The 20179-nt window shown below is 28.7% G+C and overlaps 2 protein-coding genes across 12 annotated transcripts in view; one reads left to right on the top strand and one right to left on the bottom strand.

Annotated features, from left to right (window-relative positions):
• Positions 1-9208, top strand: part of LOC129958491 (tyrosine-protein phosphatase 10D-like) — a 122990-nt gene extending 113782 nt beyond the window's left edge. For all 3 annotated transcript variants that reach the window (XM_056071001.1, XM_056071000.1, XM_056071003.1), the window contains exons 22-27: positions 1498-1750; positions 4416-4673; positions 6619-6767; positions 6887-7022; positions 7977-8079; positions 8493-9208. In XM_056071001.1, coding sequence (XP_055926976.1) covers positions 1498-1750; positions 4416-4673; positions 6619-6767; positions 6887-7022; positions 7977-8079; positions 8493-8524 — 931 coding nt within the window. In that variant the 3' untranslated portion in view covers positions 8525-9208. The remainder of the gene's footprint in view (positions 1-1497; positions 1751-4415; positions 4674-6618; positions 6768-6886; positions 7023-7976; positions 8080-8492) is intronic.
• Positions 9209-10726: 1518 nt separating this feature from the next.
• The window catches only part of LOC129958294 (uncharacterized), a 165108-nt gene continuing 155655 nt past the window's right edge, over positions 10727-20179 (bottom strand). For 8 of the 9 annotated variants that reach the window (XM_056070674.1, XM_056070673.1, XM_056070675.1 and 5 more), the window contains 4 exons: positions 19536-19683; positions 16824-16947; positions 14681-15999; positions 10727-12832 (listed from right to left, as the gene is read on the bottom strand). In XM_056070674.1, coding sequence (XP_055926649.1) covers positions 12273-12832; positions 14681-15999; positions 16824-16947; positions 19536-19683 — 2151 coding nt within the window. In that variant the 3' untranslated portion in view covers positions 10727-12272. The remainder of the gene's footprint in view (positions 12833-14680; positions 16000-16823; positions 16948-19535; positions 19684-20179) is intronic. The other variant, XM_056070679.1, reaches the window with a different exon arrangement.

Genomic DNA, 20179 nt, shown 5'->3' with positions numbered 1-20179 from the left:
TCCTAAATATTTTCATGTATTAAAGCTTGGTGAAAAATTCTTATTTTCAATTTCAGCACATGAACTGATTGCCTTCATTTAATTTAAAAGTAGTTATTTTGAATTTTTTACAAAAAAAATAAAAATAATTTCAGTTAATTTCTTATAAAAGTATACATTTTAAGCAATATTCTATTTATGTATTCAATGAATGCGTTGATGCACGATGCGTTGGCGATAGCTTGAGTTATTTCCTTAAACATAATTCAATAAAAAACAAATTTCCAAATATTTGAAGTATTTTTTTAAAAAAAATCAAGCACTTTAACGACTTTAGAAATGCTTACTATAGTTAAATCTTCAACTAAATATTAAAACCAAAGAAATTCTAAATCAATAATCAGCTTAAATTTTATATTGCCAACTACTGACTCTTAATTTGATAAAATAATTATGTTAATTATTTTGGATTAATTGGATTTCTATGATCTTCAATTCCATATTCATCCATTTTTAAAAATTAAAATCAGTTATCTTTATACTTTGTATTGAAAAATTTTTTTTACTTACCACAAATATCTCTTTTTATGAAAATTAATTTCTTGTATTGAATTCATATATTTCTATTTGAGGAATTCCTAAAAAATGTCATGATAATAGAATTATTTGAGGAATTTTCTTTTGTTGAAATAAATTTATCAGATGATTACAAGTTATTTAATTTACTTATATTGAATAAATGAATAACATGCATTAATAGCTATTGATTTTTTTAACACTCAAAATAAGAATTACCATTTGTTTATGAAAGTATAATTTAAAATATCTGTAGCTTTAGAAGTTTTGAAAATCTCCTAAATAATTTATGTATCCTAAATATGTCATGGAAAAATCTAATCCTGAAATAAAAGTAACCTACTGCATAATATCAAAGAGATAATCTAATAGTTGCAACTTTATGAAATTCCGCTCTTAGTGTTAACAGATAATGAACATAATGAACTACATGATGAACATTAAATACATACATTTTTTTCATCTTGAAGACATCATAATGAGATATCATTAAAATGCTTTGTAAAATCGTTTCGAACGTTTTAATAAAACCTTATAGATAATATAATTAAACTGTTGAATAATTAAGAGGTACTGACCAGTTGCTAAGCCATATTAGTTCAAAAATGTATTATATATAATTATTCGTAATTTTAAATCGTTATGCTCATAATGTTTTGTGTGGTGGGATTAGCTATATATGTTCCTTTAGCATTTTTATACATAAAATATATATACAAAAGTTAAAATAACCAGTGTATGCGTTTTGTATACATATATTTACATTAGTAGTATAAGTATTTTTAAACTTCGTGCTTTATCATAAATAATTCTGTTACACCGATTGTGATTTTTTTCTGTAGATTGAAATTTTATAAATGAATGTATCATTTGTTTTTAAAAATTACAAATGACTATTTGGAAAGAAATATTTGATGTAAATTCTTGATTTTCCTTTTTTAGCCGTCCTGTGAAACTCAAGGATTTTCCTGATCATTATCGTTACTTGTCAGCAGATTCCGATTTTAGATTTTCCGAAGAGTTTGAGTTGCTGAAACATGTTGGACGTGATAAGCCTTGTAATGCAGCTGATCTTCCTGTTAATCGTCCTAAAAACAGATTCACAAATATTCTACCATATGATCATTCACGTGTAAAACTCATGCCATCAGATGATGAAGAAGGATCCGATTACATCAATGCTAATTACATTCCAGTGAGTAATTTTTAATTTTAAACTTTTCTGTTTATCATGTACATTTTATATATGCTTGCTAAGTAGATAGTAGAATTGAAAGTTGAATAACTATTACGATTAAATGAACATCATTGTATTTTAAATTTTTGTGACATAAATTTGATACTTTTCTCAAAATTCATTCCTTAATCAGGGTAACTTACTTTGGTATTGATATAATGAAGTAATTATTATTATTATTATTTGAATTTCGGAAAATTGTAATTGTATTGATTACAATAATGTTTTGTTTTATTTTAATTTTGGTTAATTATTATGTATTGATAATCTTTTTATATAAAAATGGTGATTTTTTTTTAATTTAAAAAAAACTGCAACTGCTGATTTGTCAAAAATTAATTTCTTATGTTCCCTTTTTTTTCCCAACAGTATTTGGCTTTATGTTTAATTTAACTGACAATACTTTAAATTTGAATAAAAACATGGCTGTTTTTAAGATTCCACCTAATTGTCTGACTGATTTAGTGTAAAATATAAATAATGTAATGTATTACATATAGAGTAAAAAAGAAAACTGTTTAGACTAATCAAGACAACTTAAACAATCTATATCAAGAGCAAAAGTCAAAATTTATTTAGTTACAAAATAAAATTCAGTATTTACCCAGCATATTACAGAAATAAGGGAATGCTCAATTATTCAACATGGAATCCATCTTATTGATGAAATTCCTATGCGTCAGAAGGCCTTCAGAATACCATATAATTTAAACCCAGAAATGAAACGTTTCATAAATTTGCTGCTAGAAGCTGGTATTATACAATAGCCGAGTAGTGCCTATACTGACCTGATTATGCTCGTGCGAAAATCGGATGCATCATATCTATTTGTTGCTTGTCTTGAAGAAATTAAATAGTAAAACCATCCTAGATTATGTTTCCCATCCCAGTTTAAATGAAATGATTGAGGTGCAAATTTTTCATAATTATAGATATTCGACCTCCGAATTTCATCAAATGTAGATGCATGCAGACCACACTCATTACAATGACATATTGTCAAAAGTTTGGATTTGCATGATCATAAAGTTTATTTTTTTATCTAAAGAATGTAAGTGCTAGTTTTCAAAGATTAATGAGTCCGATTTTGGCTAGTTAAGTAAAATTGATTGGCTAGTTAAGTAAACTTCGAATGTTCTGTTATATTGATGACCTTATAATTGTATCATTTTTTATTAAGATATTGATAAGCTTAAAATAGTTCTCAAAAGATTAAGCGAGTCACATTTAAATGTCAAACCTAATAAATAATTATTCGTTTCTACTGCATCAAATTACATATTCAGGTCACAGAGTGGTAAGTCTTGCCTGATAAAAAGATTTTTGATTCTATAAGAAATGGTTTACCACCAAAATCGAAAAAACGGGCAAGGCCATTTTTAAGATTAACAGTTTTTATTGTAAATTTATACCAAATCATTCAAAACTGTCTTTACCTCTCTCGATTTTAACTAAGGATAGTGACAGTTTACTTAGAAAGAAAGAAAGCATTCTGTTTTTGAGGCTTATACTTTAATAGTCTTATCCTTTAATAGATATTCAGCTGTTACTTCTGTTTCAATAGATTTCATTTCTCAAGATGATTTGATGCAAACAATATATTATTATAGAGATGCAAATTTTATTTCTCAAGCTATCCAAGAACCTTGTGACAAGTTGGGTATTTCAAAATATCAAACCTTAGCTTGCAATTCAGAGGGAAGTGGTATGGTTAAATAAGACATTAACTGACCCTTTAAGTCATCTTGTTTCAGAAAAACTAAAAGATTGGTGTGAACATGCGCCCTTAGCTTTAATGGCCTATAGAAATGCGTTCCATTGTACTATACAGGAAACTTGCTTTTCTTGTTTATTTCAGAGATACAGTTAGGCCTTATGATTTAATTTTCTTAGGCAGTTCTGGAACATGCTATGATATACCTTCGTATGCACAACAATTTGTTTCGCAACTTCAATCTCCTTTCTCTCTGGTAGAACAACATCTGGGGGAAATCGATTGTTGTTAGTCCAAAAATTATGTTTAATTCCAAGTAGATTGGAATTGGGGATTTGTTGTATTCCTAGGTTGAAAATTCATACATCTAATAAAACTCTCAAAATACCAATTACTAAAATTCCCAATTTATCAACATACAAAAAATAATTACTTTATTATATCAATACCACATTACCTTAATGTGAAATCATAGAAGTTTTATTATTATTATTTTTTTCTTTTTACTCTTACAGAATCTTAAAATGTTTGAATCAAAGCTTTATGTAGCAGAAATGTTTCAATAATAGTTCCTGCAAAGATTTAATTTCAAAATTAAATTGGGAATAAATAATTAGGCTGCATCATGTAAATCTGAATGTTATTTAACCTTGCTGTTGAATAATCAAATTTCATGTGTAAAATGAATGATTTTTTAAACTATAAGTAACTCCTAGTAAGGCTGATCTATAATGAAAATTACTGAAATAAGAGATTGTTAATTATTATTTTCAGATTTTATTATGTTCTTGATACAGTATTTATCTCATTTGAAATCTGTGTGCTGAAAATTCTAAAATTTTTATTATATTCAATTAGAATTTTGAATAGGAAAATATGGTTTAACATTATCTGCTTTTTCTGATATAGGGATATAATTCTCCCAGAGAATTCATAGTCACTCAAGGTCCACTTCATAGTACAAGGGATGACTTTTGGAGGATGATTTGGGAGCAAAATTGCAGAGCCATTGTCATGCTGACCAGATGCGTAGAAAAAGGGCGAGAAAAATGCGACCACTATTGGCCGTATGATACTCAACCAGCTTATTATGGAGATATACAAGTCACTATTCTTAATGAATCTCAGTACTCCAAATGGACAATATCAGAATTTAAAGTTTCAAGGGTAAGCTTTTATATTAAGTTGATAGTTGAAATGTAAGGATATTTTTGAGACATTAAAAAATGAAACTGAAAATCCTGAAAAGAATAATAATGTTTTTTTATTTATTTTTGTAATTTTACTGTAAACGGTGAGAATATTTATGAGTTTTCTCAAATTCTTATTTTATTCAACTTAAAGAAGGGAACATTATTAAAGAACATGATAACGATAGCACATAATAATATATTAGTATGCCATGTTCTTTAAAGAAGTATGCTTCTGGTTAAATACTAATAATTTTCAGATTTCATATTTAGTCATACCAACTATTCATTGCAATATTTTTAATTCAACAAATATAAATATTCAGTAACAACATTTTTAATTTTGAAGATATATTTCCTTTGCCCAAATATTAGAGCTTCCAAAATCATTTATAATTTACAAAATTATTTTTATAATGTTGAGGGAACCGAGTACTACTTACAAGTTGTACTTAGGGGTGTGTCGCAAAGTTTCTAACTTATAATAATCTGGGCATTCTTCACCATCGTTAATTAATTAGTTGTTGTGAAATGTAAGTTTCTCTTTTGATTAATTTATTAAATGTAGAAGGGAATCATTATAGATTACTGTTTGGTGATACGATTGAGAAACTATGCTACCAGTTAATCCCATTTTTCGTTTTTAATGAATATCTTGAAGGAATTGCATTCTTTTTTAAGTAACTTGTGTGCTTGCACAACAAGGTAAAACTGCGGTTTTATGTTTGTTTATATTATGTTTGTATATTATATATATATTTAATTACTAAGAGACATGTTGGGAATGTGTTCAAGTTATTTCCGTAATCTTTCAAGCTAAGTTTTTGATGAAAGTGAATTAACATCCTTGATATTTCATCTTTACAGTTGATAATTTAAAAAAACTTCCGCACATCCCAGAAAAAGGCAAGCTTTTTATTGTTAAATTATATTTAAGATATTTGTAAATAGAAAATCTTAAATCTAGCATTTCTTAAAAAATGTTTAAATAAAGTAACTGGATTAAAAAAAGTCTGCAATAATTTTCTCCCACCACTTTTTGGCGCTTTTGGTGTCGTTAAATTCATTATACACCCACCACGAGTGAACCACTATTATTTATTTATTATCACTACTATTTTGAGTAGATTTTCCGTCAAGGTCAGAATGGTTGTGTTAAGTGTATAGTCGAAATTTAAAATATTTGTAACCTTGTCCTCTAATATTTAAATTATACATACACTAAATCTTCATTCAGTTTCTGATGATAATGGATATGAACCATAGTATTTAAAAAAAATCACATTTTATTATAACACATAATGTATGGCTTGGTATTGTCATACCAAAATATCTTGATATAGCATAGTATATTACATGTCATAATATGGTATGACTTTCCAGATAATACACTGAAGCCTGTATGACATCAGTGCTATATCAGACCATCCTTACAGATGAATGAGAAAAAAAATGTCTCTTTTGGCAGAAACAAGTTTCTTTGCACCTGTGCTCAATGTGTTAAACATGTGTTAACATAGAATGACTGACTTCTGGTCAAATCTTTGTTATAGTAGAACTAACCTCTTAATGGTACAATGTACGTTAAAGCTGTCTCAGCTATTGCTTAGGACTTTCCTTAAGTAGAAAAATATTTTTTAGTATATTTTGAAAAAAAAAAAAAAAAAAGAATTCAAATTACTTTTTTGAAAAAAAAAATTAATTTGAATTCATTATAACTTTTTTGAAATTAAGGAAAAATTTTTCTGGAATGAATTCGGATTGTTTAGAATAACAAACTTAAAGTGTGTATTTCAATAAATTCATTTATAATTATTGAATAAAAAGTAGACATTCATCAATCGTATACTATTTGTAACGTTTTATTTAAAAGTTTTCAAAGTATTTTGTTCATTAAATTTTAAATATTTTCTTTATTTCAGGGTGACCAATCTCGCATCATTCGTCATTTTCATTTTACTACATGGCCAGATTTTGGAGTTCCTGATCCTCCTCAAACTCTTGTAAAATTTGTTCGAACATTTCGCGATAGAATCTTGCCCGATAACAAACCTATTGTTGTTCACTGCAGGTAATTAAGCATTTAAACACTTAAAAAACACACACATTGAATCTTACTATTTAAGAATAGATACTGAAACTTTACCATGGAACTGAAAAGTAATTATTTCTATTAACTTCTGTTTGTAGTGCTGGTGTTGGAAGATCCGGGACTTTCATTGCTTTGGATCATATTCTTCAAAAAATTCAGAAACATGATTATGTAGATATTTTTTCAATTGTATATGAAATGAGAAAAGAAAGAGTGTGGATGGTCCAAAATGAGGTAAAAATTTTTTTAAATCTAAAAGGAAATTCTTAAAATACTTTTTATATTTAAATACCGGAAATGTTCACTTATTTTATTTAGTAAGATGAAACTATCAATTGTTGAACTTAACATGGCTCAAAAGCGCTCGAAAAGTGCCCAATCCAATTATAGATATATTGTTTGCCTACCCAGTTGGGAAGAAAAACATTGTTGTGAGAGAATATAAGCTTGTGATGCATTACTCTTCACCTAACTCTGCTATTCACAGAATATTGTCTACTCAATATTCGTGAAACGAAGAGTACCAAAAGTGAAATTTAATCTTTTTCTAACAAGCTTTTTAGCTTATTGTACTTAAATTCATTAAAATTTCTACTGTAATTATATCCTTTGTCTTGCTCAGTTTTAATTTGTGGTGCATTTTAATCTGAGCATAATATTTGTTTAAAGCAGAATGATTTTTAAAGAATTTTTCTTCCAATTCCTTTGCGAGCAGTGTTCAATGATTCTAATTAGTGGAATAAGTTTTTAAATCAAATTTAAATAAAAAAAATAAATGAAAATTAATTTCTATAGGGAAATAAAGTGTACTTAAATTATATTTAGATGTCTAAACAATGGAATAAAATGAGAATGTCTTATCAATGGAATAAAATGAGAATGTCTTATCAATGGAATAAACTGTGTTTTTTATTACAAACTTATTTTGTAATGTACTATTTTTCATTTTATGATTTTAGAGATTTGATTACAGAATTAACTCTGGTTTAAAAATACATTTGATATTCTTTTGTAACTTATATCTTAAGATTTGTCAATTTGCAAACTTTATCTGATATTACATGTTGAGAAATTTATCTAGTTTTGAATACTTTCTGTTTTTTAAGTTAATTATTTTATGCATTTATCATGCCGTAATATCATTGTATCTGTAATACATTTTCTTGATATGAGAAATGTTTATTTTAGCAACAATATATTTGCATTCATCAATGTCTCATGTGTGTGTTGGATGGTAATGAAGATATGGACCCATTACGACAAGAAGTTCATGAGAATCAAGGTTATGAAGGTAAGGCAAAAGTGTGATCTCATTTTTAATGTAAATTCAGGATATTATTCATTCGAAATTAGCTTAACGAATTTTGTTTAATGAAAAACATGTGAAAATATTAGTTTTCCGTTAAAAACTATGAGTTAGTTAATGTTTTTATCTTTTTAATAAGGAATTTTTAAATTGCTTGGGACAACTTATAGATTACAACATGCAGTTATTACTTTATTTATGTATTATACAAAATATCTTTAAATATATGTTGAATAAATATTTGAATATTTTACTTTCAGGTGACTTTTGATACAATACCAATTATTGAATTACCCCGTATTAAAATAAAGATTTTTATATGTTATTAGTGATAGTGAAATAACTATTAAAATTATTCTCTCAAAAACTTGTAAAATTATTTTTCTTCTTTTTTGCAGATGACGAAGGAATAGCAGAATCTGGGATTTGATAGTTCCATTGTGGTATTTTCATCGGAAAATTCAAACAAAGGCATTTACTCATCAGTAAATGTAATATACACTTCTGAAGTGTATAACAAGTAATTTCTGTGAAATTTTAACGAACATTGAATATAATTACGGGAAATGATTTGCTGAATTTGTGACTATTTATTTTAATCCTAATATAATATGCTATTTATACAGAAATTCAGCTACAATTTCTTTATGAATAAAATAAGTCTGCAATGAATATTAATAAGTGGTTATAAATGTATATACTAGTTGAATTTTGATTTAATATTCTTCCAATAGCCAGTATAATTGCATGAATGTTTTCTAAGTCATGTGTATGATATCATTCCCGGAACAGATTATTTTTTATAATTCATATACCAATATTTGCATGTTGAGATGTTGGTAATATATGAGTGGCTCAATCAACGTATTGTGAAACTATAATTATATATCCATTCCGTTTATATATAACGTTTTCAGTTTTTTGTGGTGTGATAAGATATTATACTGTTAACCTTACCTTATACTTTTAAACACACAAAGGTACTATAAGAAAAAAAATTCCAACTTTATTTTTCAGTAACAATGTGGCCAAAACATTCTGTTCATTGTGAACTTTTAACTTTTCTGTAATTTTCTGTATATAACTGAGAAATAAAATTTTATTTTGTACAAGAGTTTGCATGTTTATTGAATAATAGAACTTAATCATTTTAGTATTCAACAAACTGAAGGAAAATGTCTTTTATCAACAAAACATTTGAGAAACAATCAAAATTCTAAGAAATTGTTGAATTATCAGTTTTCATAGTTTAAAATATGAAGGAAGATCTTAAAAAAAAAAATTGAATTGCTTGCTGATTTAGATGCAATTTTTGAATAAATTTCTATGTATTCTAGAATGAATTTGTACATTGAATCTGCATGAATGTCGTATCAATTATTTTAAGTCTGAACTCATTTAATCCATTGGTTGTTCTTTTTTATTCACTGGATGTATCTTTATTATTGCATAATTTCATTTTTACTATAAAAAATGAATTGATGACAGAACATGAGGTGAATAATTTGTGTGCGACAAGTTTATGTTCAAAAGTAAATATTAAAATAGCTACTTTTTGAGAGTAGTTCCTGTTTTCAAAATAAGTTAATGGTTTAATAAGCAATGATTCGAGAACATTTGCATATATAAGGAATATAAACTATACAGAATAATTTGTCGGTTTTAAATGTTTTAATTTGAATATTCTTCAAAATTATGTACTTGATTTAGTTAGCTTAATTTTTATTAAAATTTATATGGTAGTTTAATTAAATAAACCTTTTTAACACAGGAGTATTTCCGATAAGTATTATTTGAGTATGCTTTTAAACTACAGTAAATAAAGGGAAATGTTTTGAAATTATAGAACATAGATTGATATTGATTTCATCTCAAATTGAAACTACAATGTAGCTAGAGATAAAGTATGTACTTTTATTTAACCTAAAATTCGTGTGACAAATTTTTTCCTTTTTCTATATCCGTAGTCTCCTCTTTCAGCGTATGTAACAGTACATAAATTGATTCAACTGTACTTTTAAAAGTACAGTGCATACTCATTTATGTAAAATGCTTGTTTTTATATTTTTTTTGCATGATATATAATTTATTTGCTTGGGTAAGGTGAAATATTAAAAAGACACAAAATGCCTTTAATCAATTAATAATTACACTATAACACTGAGGAATTTTAAAGGTACTTCGATTCTAGAATGTTTCTTAATATTGTTATTCTGTTGAAGAACCACTTATAAAAGTTCTTATAAAAAATAATTGAATGAAACCGTCACCCTCTCCCTTTGAAGGCCTTATATATTAGATGTATATCTGAATTAAACATGGCGTATGTAAATAAATGTTATTCACATCAATCTTAGATCAAGAAGATATCAATACAGAGCGGTTTCATTGTGCACATGAATCTTTACCCTAAATTACCAGATACTCTTTAAAATATTTGTTCAAAGATGATTCTTATAAAAAAACTTGATTTTAGTATTCACACAGAAAATATATATAGGTTTATTGTTCAGTCTTTTTGATTAATTTCTTTCTATATACTATAAATTTCTTTTATCAATATAATATAGTTAGTGCAATAAATATTTTAAATCAATACAAACTGAAAAATACACACCATTCAAAGACTAAGTAACATGGGATGAATAAGATTTTATTTTTTTCTATTACATATATACAAATATTTGTCATGACTAGCTTCGCATGAAACAGAGGCTTATCTTTCAAACTGTGACTGAATATATAAGAAGCTAATTTAAATAGAGGAATATTTACACATAAAAAGGTCAAATACATATCATAGGATAGTGCGTTATTTCAGAATTAGTGTATAATTAAATAATGCAATTTAAAATTTTCAACAAAATTTCTATGAACATTTCAACAACAAAACAAAACTTAAAAAATATCACAATCTTGAAAAATCAGTTAATATCAAATAACGGTATCAGGGTTCTTCGAATCAGATTAATTGTAATTCCTCTGAATGCAATGTAAACTGCAGATACAATTTTGATATCGCATAAAACGACAAATTTTATAAATTAAACTAAAATTTATAAAAATCTACAAATATAAAGATGATTGGAACTATCTATGATTGCAATGACAATCTAGACATCTTCATGAGATGAAATAATCATCATCAATGAAAATTAACTAGAAAATAAATAATTGTAATCAATTTATTCCGTCCAATATGACATCAGGAAAAGTTTGATTTTGATTCTTAAATTTCTTTCGAAGCAATTAAATAGTGGTAAAGGTAACATAGCACCATAATTTTAACTTTTCCATGATCTATTAGTCCAGGAAGTATAATTCAACTCGAAGAATTCCAAAGAACTTTTTATACTGTGCATTAAATTGCGAATAGACATTGCTGTTAATTTCCATAGGTCATGATGGTTGACTAAATTTTTTCGCAGTTTTTTAGGTTATAAAATGTTAATTGTACATCTAGCGTATAAAGGTTTTGTGCAAAACCGGGATAGTTTTTAAATGCATTTATGATATACCGATTTCAATTCGAAAGAATTATGTACATATTATTCTGTTATTGTTATTGCAATAACTTATTTAATTAAGAAAAATAAGCAAATTAAATGAATTTTTATAGTTATTGCAATTTCACTTGATTCTAAACTTTAAATTAAGCACAGATGTATTGTTGATTGTACTTTTCAAATAAAAAGCAGAATAGATAATTTAATCGAAGTACAGTAAATATGAGTTTTATTAACATCATTATTACTCAAAAATGTTTTTGTTTTATATTTACATTTCATGTTTCACAATTATTTTTATTAATATATAAGTTAAACATATACATATAATTATAATTAATATTTTCATTATTTTGTTATATTAGCACTTTAATTCAAATCGTAATGTAATAACACTCTAGAGGGACACGAAATGGTAACATAAACGTACATACATAAATAAAATGCTTCTTTTCTAACATTTTAATTTTTTTCCAAATAAAAATTCTATTCCCTGGGATTTAGCACACAAAAAGAAGTTCCATCTCCAAAATTCATAGTAATATATGGATCAAGACGACTGAAAGTTTTGACATAATTTTCGAATTTGCCTGTTCAAATCATTTGAAAATTCTTTCATGATTCATACAGTACAATTGATATGTCTTTCGTTAGTGGAATGGAATGAAATGCTTATGAAACTTGAATGCAGCGCACATTTCGACGTAAGTCCTTTTGGCGATGCGATGGCATTTCAAAAGGATTCTCTCTTAAATGCAAAACGTCAGGGCATGATTCGTGGGATATTATATCTTGTGCTTTAGAATATAAATATGAACTGTTGCTAAACCATTTCTGTGTGGAGCAAATTTTTGATTGGTTTGTGAGTGTACCAAATGATGAGCCATGAGAAATGATTCCAGGACATGATTGAACTCTATATAATCCTATTTTATCAACACTATCACAAAACTGATATGCACTCTTGCATAAGGCAGAATCATCTTTTTGCAATGGATTGCATTCTCGAAACCATAACGTTCTGACTTTCATTTTATTACATAAAGAATCGGTGAATGGCTCATACTTTCGCTTATCCCTTGTTGGGGATCCGCTTTCAGTGTTGACACTTGCATCAAAATTGGCAACTCTTTTTCTTGGCCAAACCCAACCTGGGGATATGGGCACGCCAGAATCATGAAAACTGTCTGGATCCTCAGATGGAAAACTTGAGCCGCTTGGACTAGAGGGTTCTGTGGGTAATTAATGGGAGGAAATATAGTTATGGCACATATATGCAAGAAAACATTGAAATTTATTAGAGTAGAATTGATTTATTTAAAGACGTTACTGAAAAGACCCTCCTCCGCCTCTTGAGTAAATAGCTACCATTTATTAAATGCAATATTTCATATGCAAATAAAGTGGCTATGTATAAGTTTTTAAGCAAATGTATGTCAAAATGTATGTACAATAATTTTTAATATATCTTCTGTAATCAATAACTATCCAATGCCATAAGAAGTTAATAATTTGAGGATTATTTAATGGATCACAAAAGTTTATTTGATGAAAAATACCATTATATTAAAACTGTAGAATAGATTAAGTGCACACTTTTGATTTAAAATAATTTTATGCTATTCTATAGAAACCGTTAATAAAACATAGATTTTATGGAAATATAGGGGAAGTTATGTATACATTTCCATTTTGTACTTCAGGGTTTGGGAGAGGATACTTTTTTTTTTCACACAGAATATCTAAATTCAAGCTAAAATATTTATTAAAACGATATAAATGTGTGTGTGCGTCTACACACACTTTTTAAATTAGGAGAAAATTGAAAAAGAATTTTTTTAGATAAATGCATGCCTGTTTTTAAAAGTTAAACATCTTTAATAAATGTTCTAACATTATCCATAGAAGAAGTAGTATAAGAAGCGGTAAACATTTATTTTTACAGAATGAATGTCAAGCCCACCTTTAGAAACAATGACCGTATTGATATGACATTTTCGACGTTATTTTGGTAACGTAGCAAGCTAATTTCAGCATTCTGGTGAATGATGTTTTGCAAGAATAATGAATCTTAAACTCCCTCTCGCTTCTTGTGGAAAGTAAATCTTCATTGCTTCAGTTCTGATGTTCATAATGAAAAGCTTAACATTTTTCTCGAGTACAATATGTAATATTTATTTTTGTCTAAATTTTAACATTAATGTCATATATGGCTAAAAATTAGTTACTTCATCTATTTTTATTAGAGTGACATAGTTAAGGCAAGTAAGTTTATTAACCGACTAATATGATGACGTTTTCTAAACAACTTTTACAGGTTACAATGCCTTAATTAAAATATTCTTTGATAAGTATCATTAGTTTTTTTAAATTTTAATATAACCAACATTCTTTTAAGAATGAAATAAAATAAAATATAATTGCAATGTGAACTTCTCCCATCCTATATTAAATTAACATGAAATTACTAAAACATATTTCTTCTGTCTTACATTTTTTTATATTAAAAATTTTTTCAGGATATGACATTTAAAACTTATTTTATGGCTTTGGAAGCAGAGAAGTTAATGATAAATAGTGATTTGTATGTTATTTTTCTTGTAAGCAAAAATGAGCATATTTTTGTTATAAAGATTAAATTTCTTGTTCAAAACTTTGACATTTAAGAAGTGAAGGATGATAATACTACTAATATTTGGGTCATGACATTTTTTAATTTTTTTATTTGTTTCAGACAGGTATTGGCTTAATGCACCAATGTGTTGTTTTGAGTTTGGAAAGCCCGCATTAATTCTATATATGCAAGTTGTCTTATAAGTCAATGTATGTGAAATAGAACAAAGTTTCAATATTAGTGACGGGAATTTGGAATTTTGTGTCAGTTGGTGTGTTAGTAAATAGGTTTTGTTTTCCTCTATATGTCATAAAAGATGTTCCGAATTTGTTTCCTGAATGCATCTCAGTTTCAAGAGATGTCATTTGCAGTTTCAGATACGAATTTAATTAAATGAAAAAAAGTTCATTTTATTCGCTTCGTAATCTTTGCCTGGCATTTAGAGTTATAGGTATCCTATTTTTACCTGTCTTGTAGGCTTCTTTTTCCATCTCTAAATCCTCCAATAAATGACTTTCAGATGGACTTAATGGGCTTCTCGGATTTGAAGGCCACTCAGATGTAGCAACATCGGGAAGGGACAAAGGAAAGAATGACCGATCTGGAGCACCATCTTTGGCATTGAATTTTGATGTCAGACCTCGATTTCTGGGAATAGCATCATCCTCTAATTCTTCGAGGTCGATATCTAATCTGAATTGTTCAGATTTCTTACTCAATTCGCTTGTGTTGTCTGTGCAATCTGAACTTTCACTACCAAAACCAGAAGTACTAACGGAATCTGAACGTTTGTAGGAATCAGTATCTACTGAAATAGGATGAGGAGATGATGACTTAGACGGACATGCAGATGCACGAAACACAAAATATGGCTCTGTTTTGTCTTTTTTCAAAACTAGATCTTTAGCTTTATTTGTAGAAATATTATAAATGCATTTTTTGCTACACTCACTCGGAATATTTTCGAAACCTTTTATCTCATCTGTGTTTCCCTGAAACGACTTATCTTCGACAAACTGTTGCTGACTGGACTTTACTTTGACTTTTTGCTGCTCTTTTCCCTTAAAATACTCTAAAGTCTTACTGCTGGATGAATAAGATTGATGAGAAAGCGTTTGGAGGGAGAATCTTTCTTCGGTCGCAGAGGAAAAGGTCGCTCTATATTTTTCAACAGAAAATTGTGCAAATGGATCCCCATGTTTTCCATCGCCACCACCATAAGCTGATCTAACTCTCTGTCTGATAGATGTAGCAGTTTTAAGATCTTTGTCTGCTCCTCCAGTGGAAATCTCAGATATCAGAGCATCACACTTAATCTCTTTAACTGGTGACAGGACTTTGGATGTTGTTGAAATATTGCACTCTTTCGTCTTGCGCTCAGAAATAATGCCTTCATCCCTGTCTCTCAGCCAATCTCCATAACAGCTCTTACTTCGAAACTGCCTAAAATCAGGCATTGGTGGAGGATTGTCTTCATTACTTCCAGGAGTTTTTTGGACATCGAAACTTAACTTAGCAAGGGCAGTTGTAGGAGACTGATCACCACTTTTTGGTTGGAGAAAGAAATTGGAAGCCTCGTCCTTTTGAGGACTGATGTTTAATGACAGCTTTGAAGTCCTCATATCTGTCCTACATACACGTTTTTTACTGCATAATGGAGGGGCGGATGATACTTCTGGTTTCATTTCAAGTATATTTTCTCTTCTCAGCTGCTTTTCATACTCCAAAAGCTGCCCCAAGAAGTTGAAATTGGGCGAAATTGTTGGCCGCTTAGACTTTACATACCTAAGGAAAATAATCTCAGAATTAGATCTGCCTAAAGGGTTTTTCAAGACATACATTTTTCCAGTGAAAATATTAAAATCAAAGAACATTTTTTTTGTATCATAATGTTATTTTCAGTATCATATGTACGATTTCATTAGCTAACTTTGCCACGAACAAATAAACTAATCTACATTTAGAATTCCAATATATCCTTTAACAGCAAATTATTAAAATATTAATTTCCGACCTGTGTGATTTGATACGGTTTGTTCATTATGAAATATATAACTAGAAAATAACGTAAAAAATTCGATATAAAACAAAACAAACAAACAAAAACACGTAATTATATTCCCTTTTACATATTAGTAGTGGTATGGTGATTTAAGTCAGATGATTCTTAAGATATCAAGATTCCTCAACTCTCAGATAATATCATTATAGAGTATTTTAAAGATCTTTTGAGGGTTTGTTTAGCACTTGACATGCAAATAACCAGTCTTCTATTAAACCATGTCAATAAGTGAGTAATATATTTAAACATGCATCCTTTTTAAGGTGAAAATGGTATAGACTATTTATTTTGCTAGAAAAGGAAGCTACATTTACAAAAATAGTTTCTACACTTGAGAAAGTTACTATCTATTATACAGTCAAATCATGCTCATCACATCTAGTGGTGAAATATGGAACTTGGTGACACTTATCTCAAAAATTACTGAAGATAAGGAGGGGAGGAGATCAATTAGAAAGTTGTTCTGAGTTTCCGATTTATGCAATGATAGTTCATGTGCATGATTAGTTTAAATCAAATTAAAACAAGTGTTCTAGATTGATCTTACCTATATCCATCATCAGATGAAAGCCGCAGATATCGCATTACATATGCAATTGCAACTGTTGCAGACCGAGAAATACCTGCTAAGCAGTGGACTAGAACACACCCATTCCCTTCACGAACTTTATCTGAAACCAAAGAAATATAGTCATTTCTCAAGAGAATATTTCTGCACACAAATTAATAAATAGTCTATTTGTTGAAAGATTTGTGCAAAACCTCGACACCTTGCGACATCAGCAATTTGTATTGCAGATGTAACTACTGCAAGAAGTTTCACAAATGATTATTTCAAATAATCATTGGCGAAATTGTTTTTCATAATGCATTATTTTGTATATTGGTTTAGGTGTTAATGAAATTTCTTTTCATTATTTAGAAACTGCATTTAAATTTGTCAAAAGTAAATGAGATTTCAATTAGAAAATGTTTCTGATATCAACAAAACAAATCTAAAAACATTTGCAGTTATTTGCTTTTGGGGTCTGTTTTCTACTTAAACATTATACCAAGAGTCAAAAATGGGATTGTTTCTCATATAAGCATTCCTCCGTAACAAAGGATTATACATTCAATCAAATATTACCAGTGCCAGTTACTTCCATTAACAAAAATCTGCCAATCCATAATGAAAAAGGTACTTTCGTACCTTTCATTACCTTAGAGAGACACGACTGGTCGTTCTTAAGGAGTATGTTATCTATGGCCAAAATATTCATGCCAAATAAAATGTCTGTTTAGTGGGGAGGATAGTTAGAAGAGTTTTACTATATAAAACATTTTTAACTATTATTGAACTTAAATACACATACAGTATTCTCAAAATTATACGGACAGGCAATTTTTTGAAATAAAATATAACGTAATAATCTAGGAAAAAAATAAGCATATGGAATTAGAACATAAATTTACTATGACAAAGAAATATAGCATACATTTTATAGAAATTTTGTTTAAAAAAAGGCAGTCCAAAAAATATATGAACTTCTCGAGTATTTTGGATTCCAAATTCAAATTTTGGATAAATTTCTTTAATTTATTTTGAAAATCCTATCAGACATGCTTCGAAGTAATGAGCTATATGCTGTAATGGGAAACAACTCTGCCCCACTTATTGCTTTAATTCCTGAATAGTCGAAAAACTGATAACAAAAAGCATATATCTCGCATACAAATATTTCCCAAAGGTTTTTAATTGAATTCAGGTCTGGGCTGATGACTGACCAGTCTATTACATTCGCTTGATGTGGCGTAAACTAACCTCTTGTTGATTTGGAGGCGTGAATCGACGCTTGTCTTGTTGGAGTATCTAGTTTCTCCTCGTAAGATGTTTCCAGTTTTCCCCTCGTAAGGTGTTTCCAGTTGGATTTCCAGTTTTCCCCTCGTAAGGTGTTTCCTGTTGGATTTCCAGTTCTCTCTTCTTAAGGTGTTTCTAGTTGGATTTCCAGTTTTCCCCTCGTAAGGTGTTTCCAGTTGGATTTCCAGTTTTCCCCTCGTAAGGTGTTTCCTGTTGGATTTCCAGTTTTCTCTTCTTAAGGCTTTTCTAGTTGGATTTCCAGCTTTCCCCTTGTAAAGTGTTTCCAGTTGCAAGTAGATGGCTTTTGAAGATATTTTGATAAACCCCAAAGCATTGCCGACCGTTAAGAAAACCAATATATGTTGCTCCGCTGGATCAAAACGAGTTCTGCACCATGAGAGAATCCCCTTCTTTTTTGTCAATTGAAGAATTCGCGAGGCTCTCGTTGAATATCATATAAATTATGTGCGGAGCCATCAAGATCGTGCAAACTGAAAATTTTTTCATTAGTGAAGAAAACATTTAATTATCCATCCGTCCAATGTATATGTTATTTAACCAAAGGAAAGCGTGCCATTCTATGTTGCTATTTCAGCATTGACGTTCAACACATTCTACGATAGTGAACTGTATGCGATGGTGAACAGTAGGTCTCGAAACCGGTAACGCTAAACTCCTCACAATTTCATGAACAGACTTCTCTTGGGGTGAAACTGCCCACAAAATTCCCCCTATCTTCCCTCTAAGATGTTTTTCTTGGTCGACCTGAACGCTTTTTTTGCAATTGTATTGTTACCTTTTGATGGAATTTCATACATTTCAGGTCTCTCCACAATTCATTTATTTAACAATGTTAGAAATTTTTACATTCTGAGCCGTTAAACGTCAAATTTTAGTACAATAGCTGCAGATAATTGAACGAAGCATTTTCCAACTATACGAAAATTGAAAAATGAACAGTGATTTTATATTTCGAAATGATTACGACACATCTACAGAAAGCAGAATATGCAAATTTTTTGATACGATGGTTATAAAAGTGAATCGTTTCATTGTCCATATTCTTTTGAGACCATTCCATATTATTTTGAATTTTATTGTTTAAATTCAATCTGTTATATAAACATGATATTTCTGTATTTTAATACATAAGCATGATATTTCTGTATTTTAATACATAAGCATGATATTTCTGTATTTTAATACATAAGCATGGTATTTCTGTATTTTAATACATAAGCATGATATTTCTGTATAGATTCCATATGCTGCTTATTTTTTTCGTGATTAAATGCGGCATTTTTTGAGTTTTTTTTATTTGAAAAAAATTGCCTGTCTATGTAATTTTGAGACGCACAGTATATACAACTTCTTATATAAAGAAGCTTTTTTAAAAGAAAATAAATTAAATCCACTCACCTAAGAAGTTGAAAGCTTCTGGAAAGTATGGAAGCAGCTTTTCACTATAAGTGTCATTTACAGGAATACGCATGAAGTGACCTTCGGGGACAAACTCTGGCTGGGGACAGGACGTACTGACATTTAGTTCATAAGTTATGTTGTAATCCTATAAAGAAAGAGGAAGAAGAAACTTAATATAAAGACAAACACATTAAGGATTTAATTAATACGACCTAATTTTTGAATAAAGCTTAATTCCTTTTGGCATCATTCTCCAAGTAGTTCAAGATGGCTCAAGATTTCTTACAAAGTCGTACAGTATCTTATGTTACAATATTGTACAGCATCTTATGATGCAATATTGTACAGCATCTTATGATGCAATATTGTACAGCATCTTATGATGCAATATTGTACAGCATCTTATGATGCAATATTGTACTGCATCTTATGATGCAATATTGTACTGCATCTTATGATGCAATATTGTACTGCATCTTATGATGCAATATTGTACTGCATCTTATGATGCAATATTGTACAGCATCTTATGATACCATATAATACAATATTGTACAGTATCTTACGATACGATATATTATAATATCTTACAGAAACCTATGATATAAAACTGCACAAGATTTTCTGATATTGTACACCAT

This window comes from Argiope bruennichi, chromosome X1, assembly GCF_947563725.1.
Source record: "Argiope bruennichi chromosome X1, qqArgBrue1.1, whole genome shotgun sequence".
Lineage (NCBI taxonomy): Eukaryota > Metazoa > Arthropoda > Arachnida > Araneae > Araneidae > Argiope > Argiope bruennichi.
The sequence above is the reverse complement of the archived record's forward strand: the minus strand, read 5'-3'. Positions and strand labels throughout refer to the sequence as shown.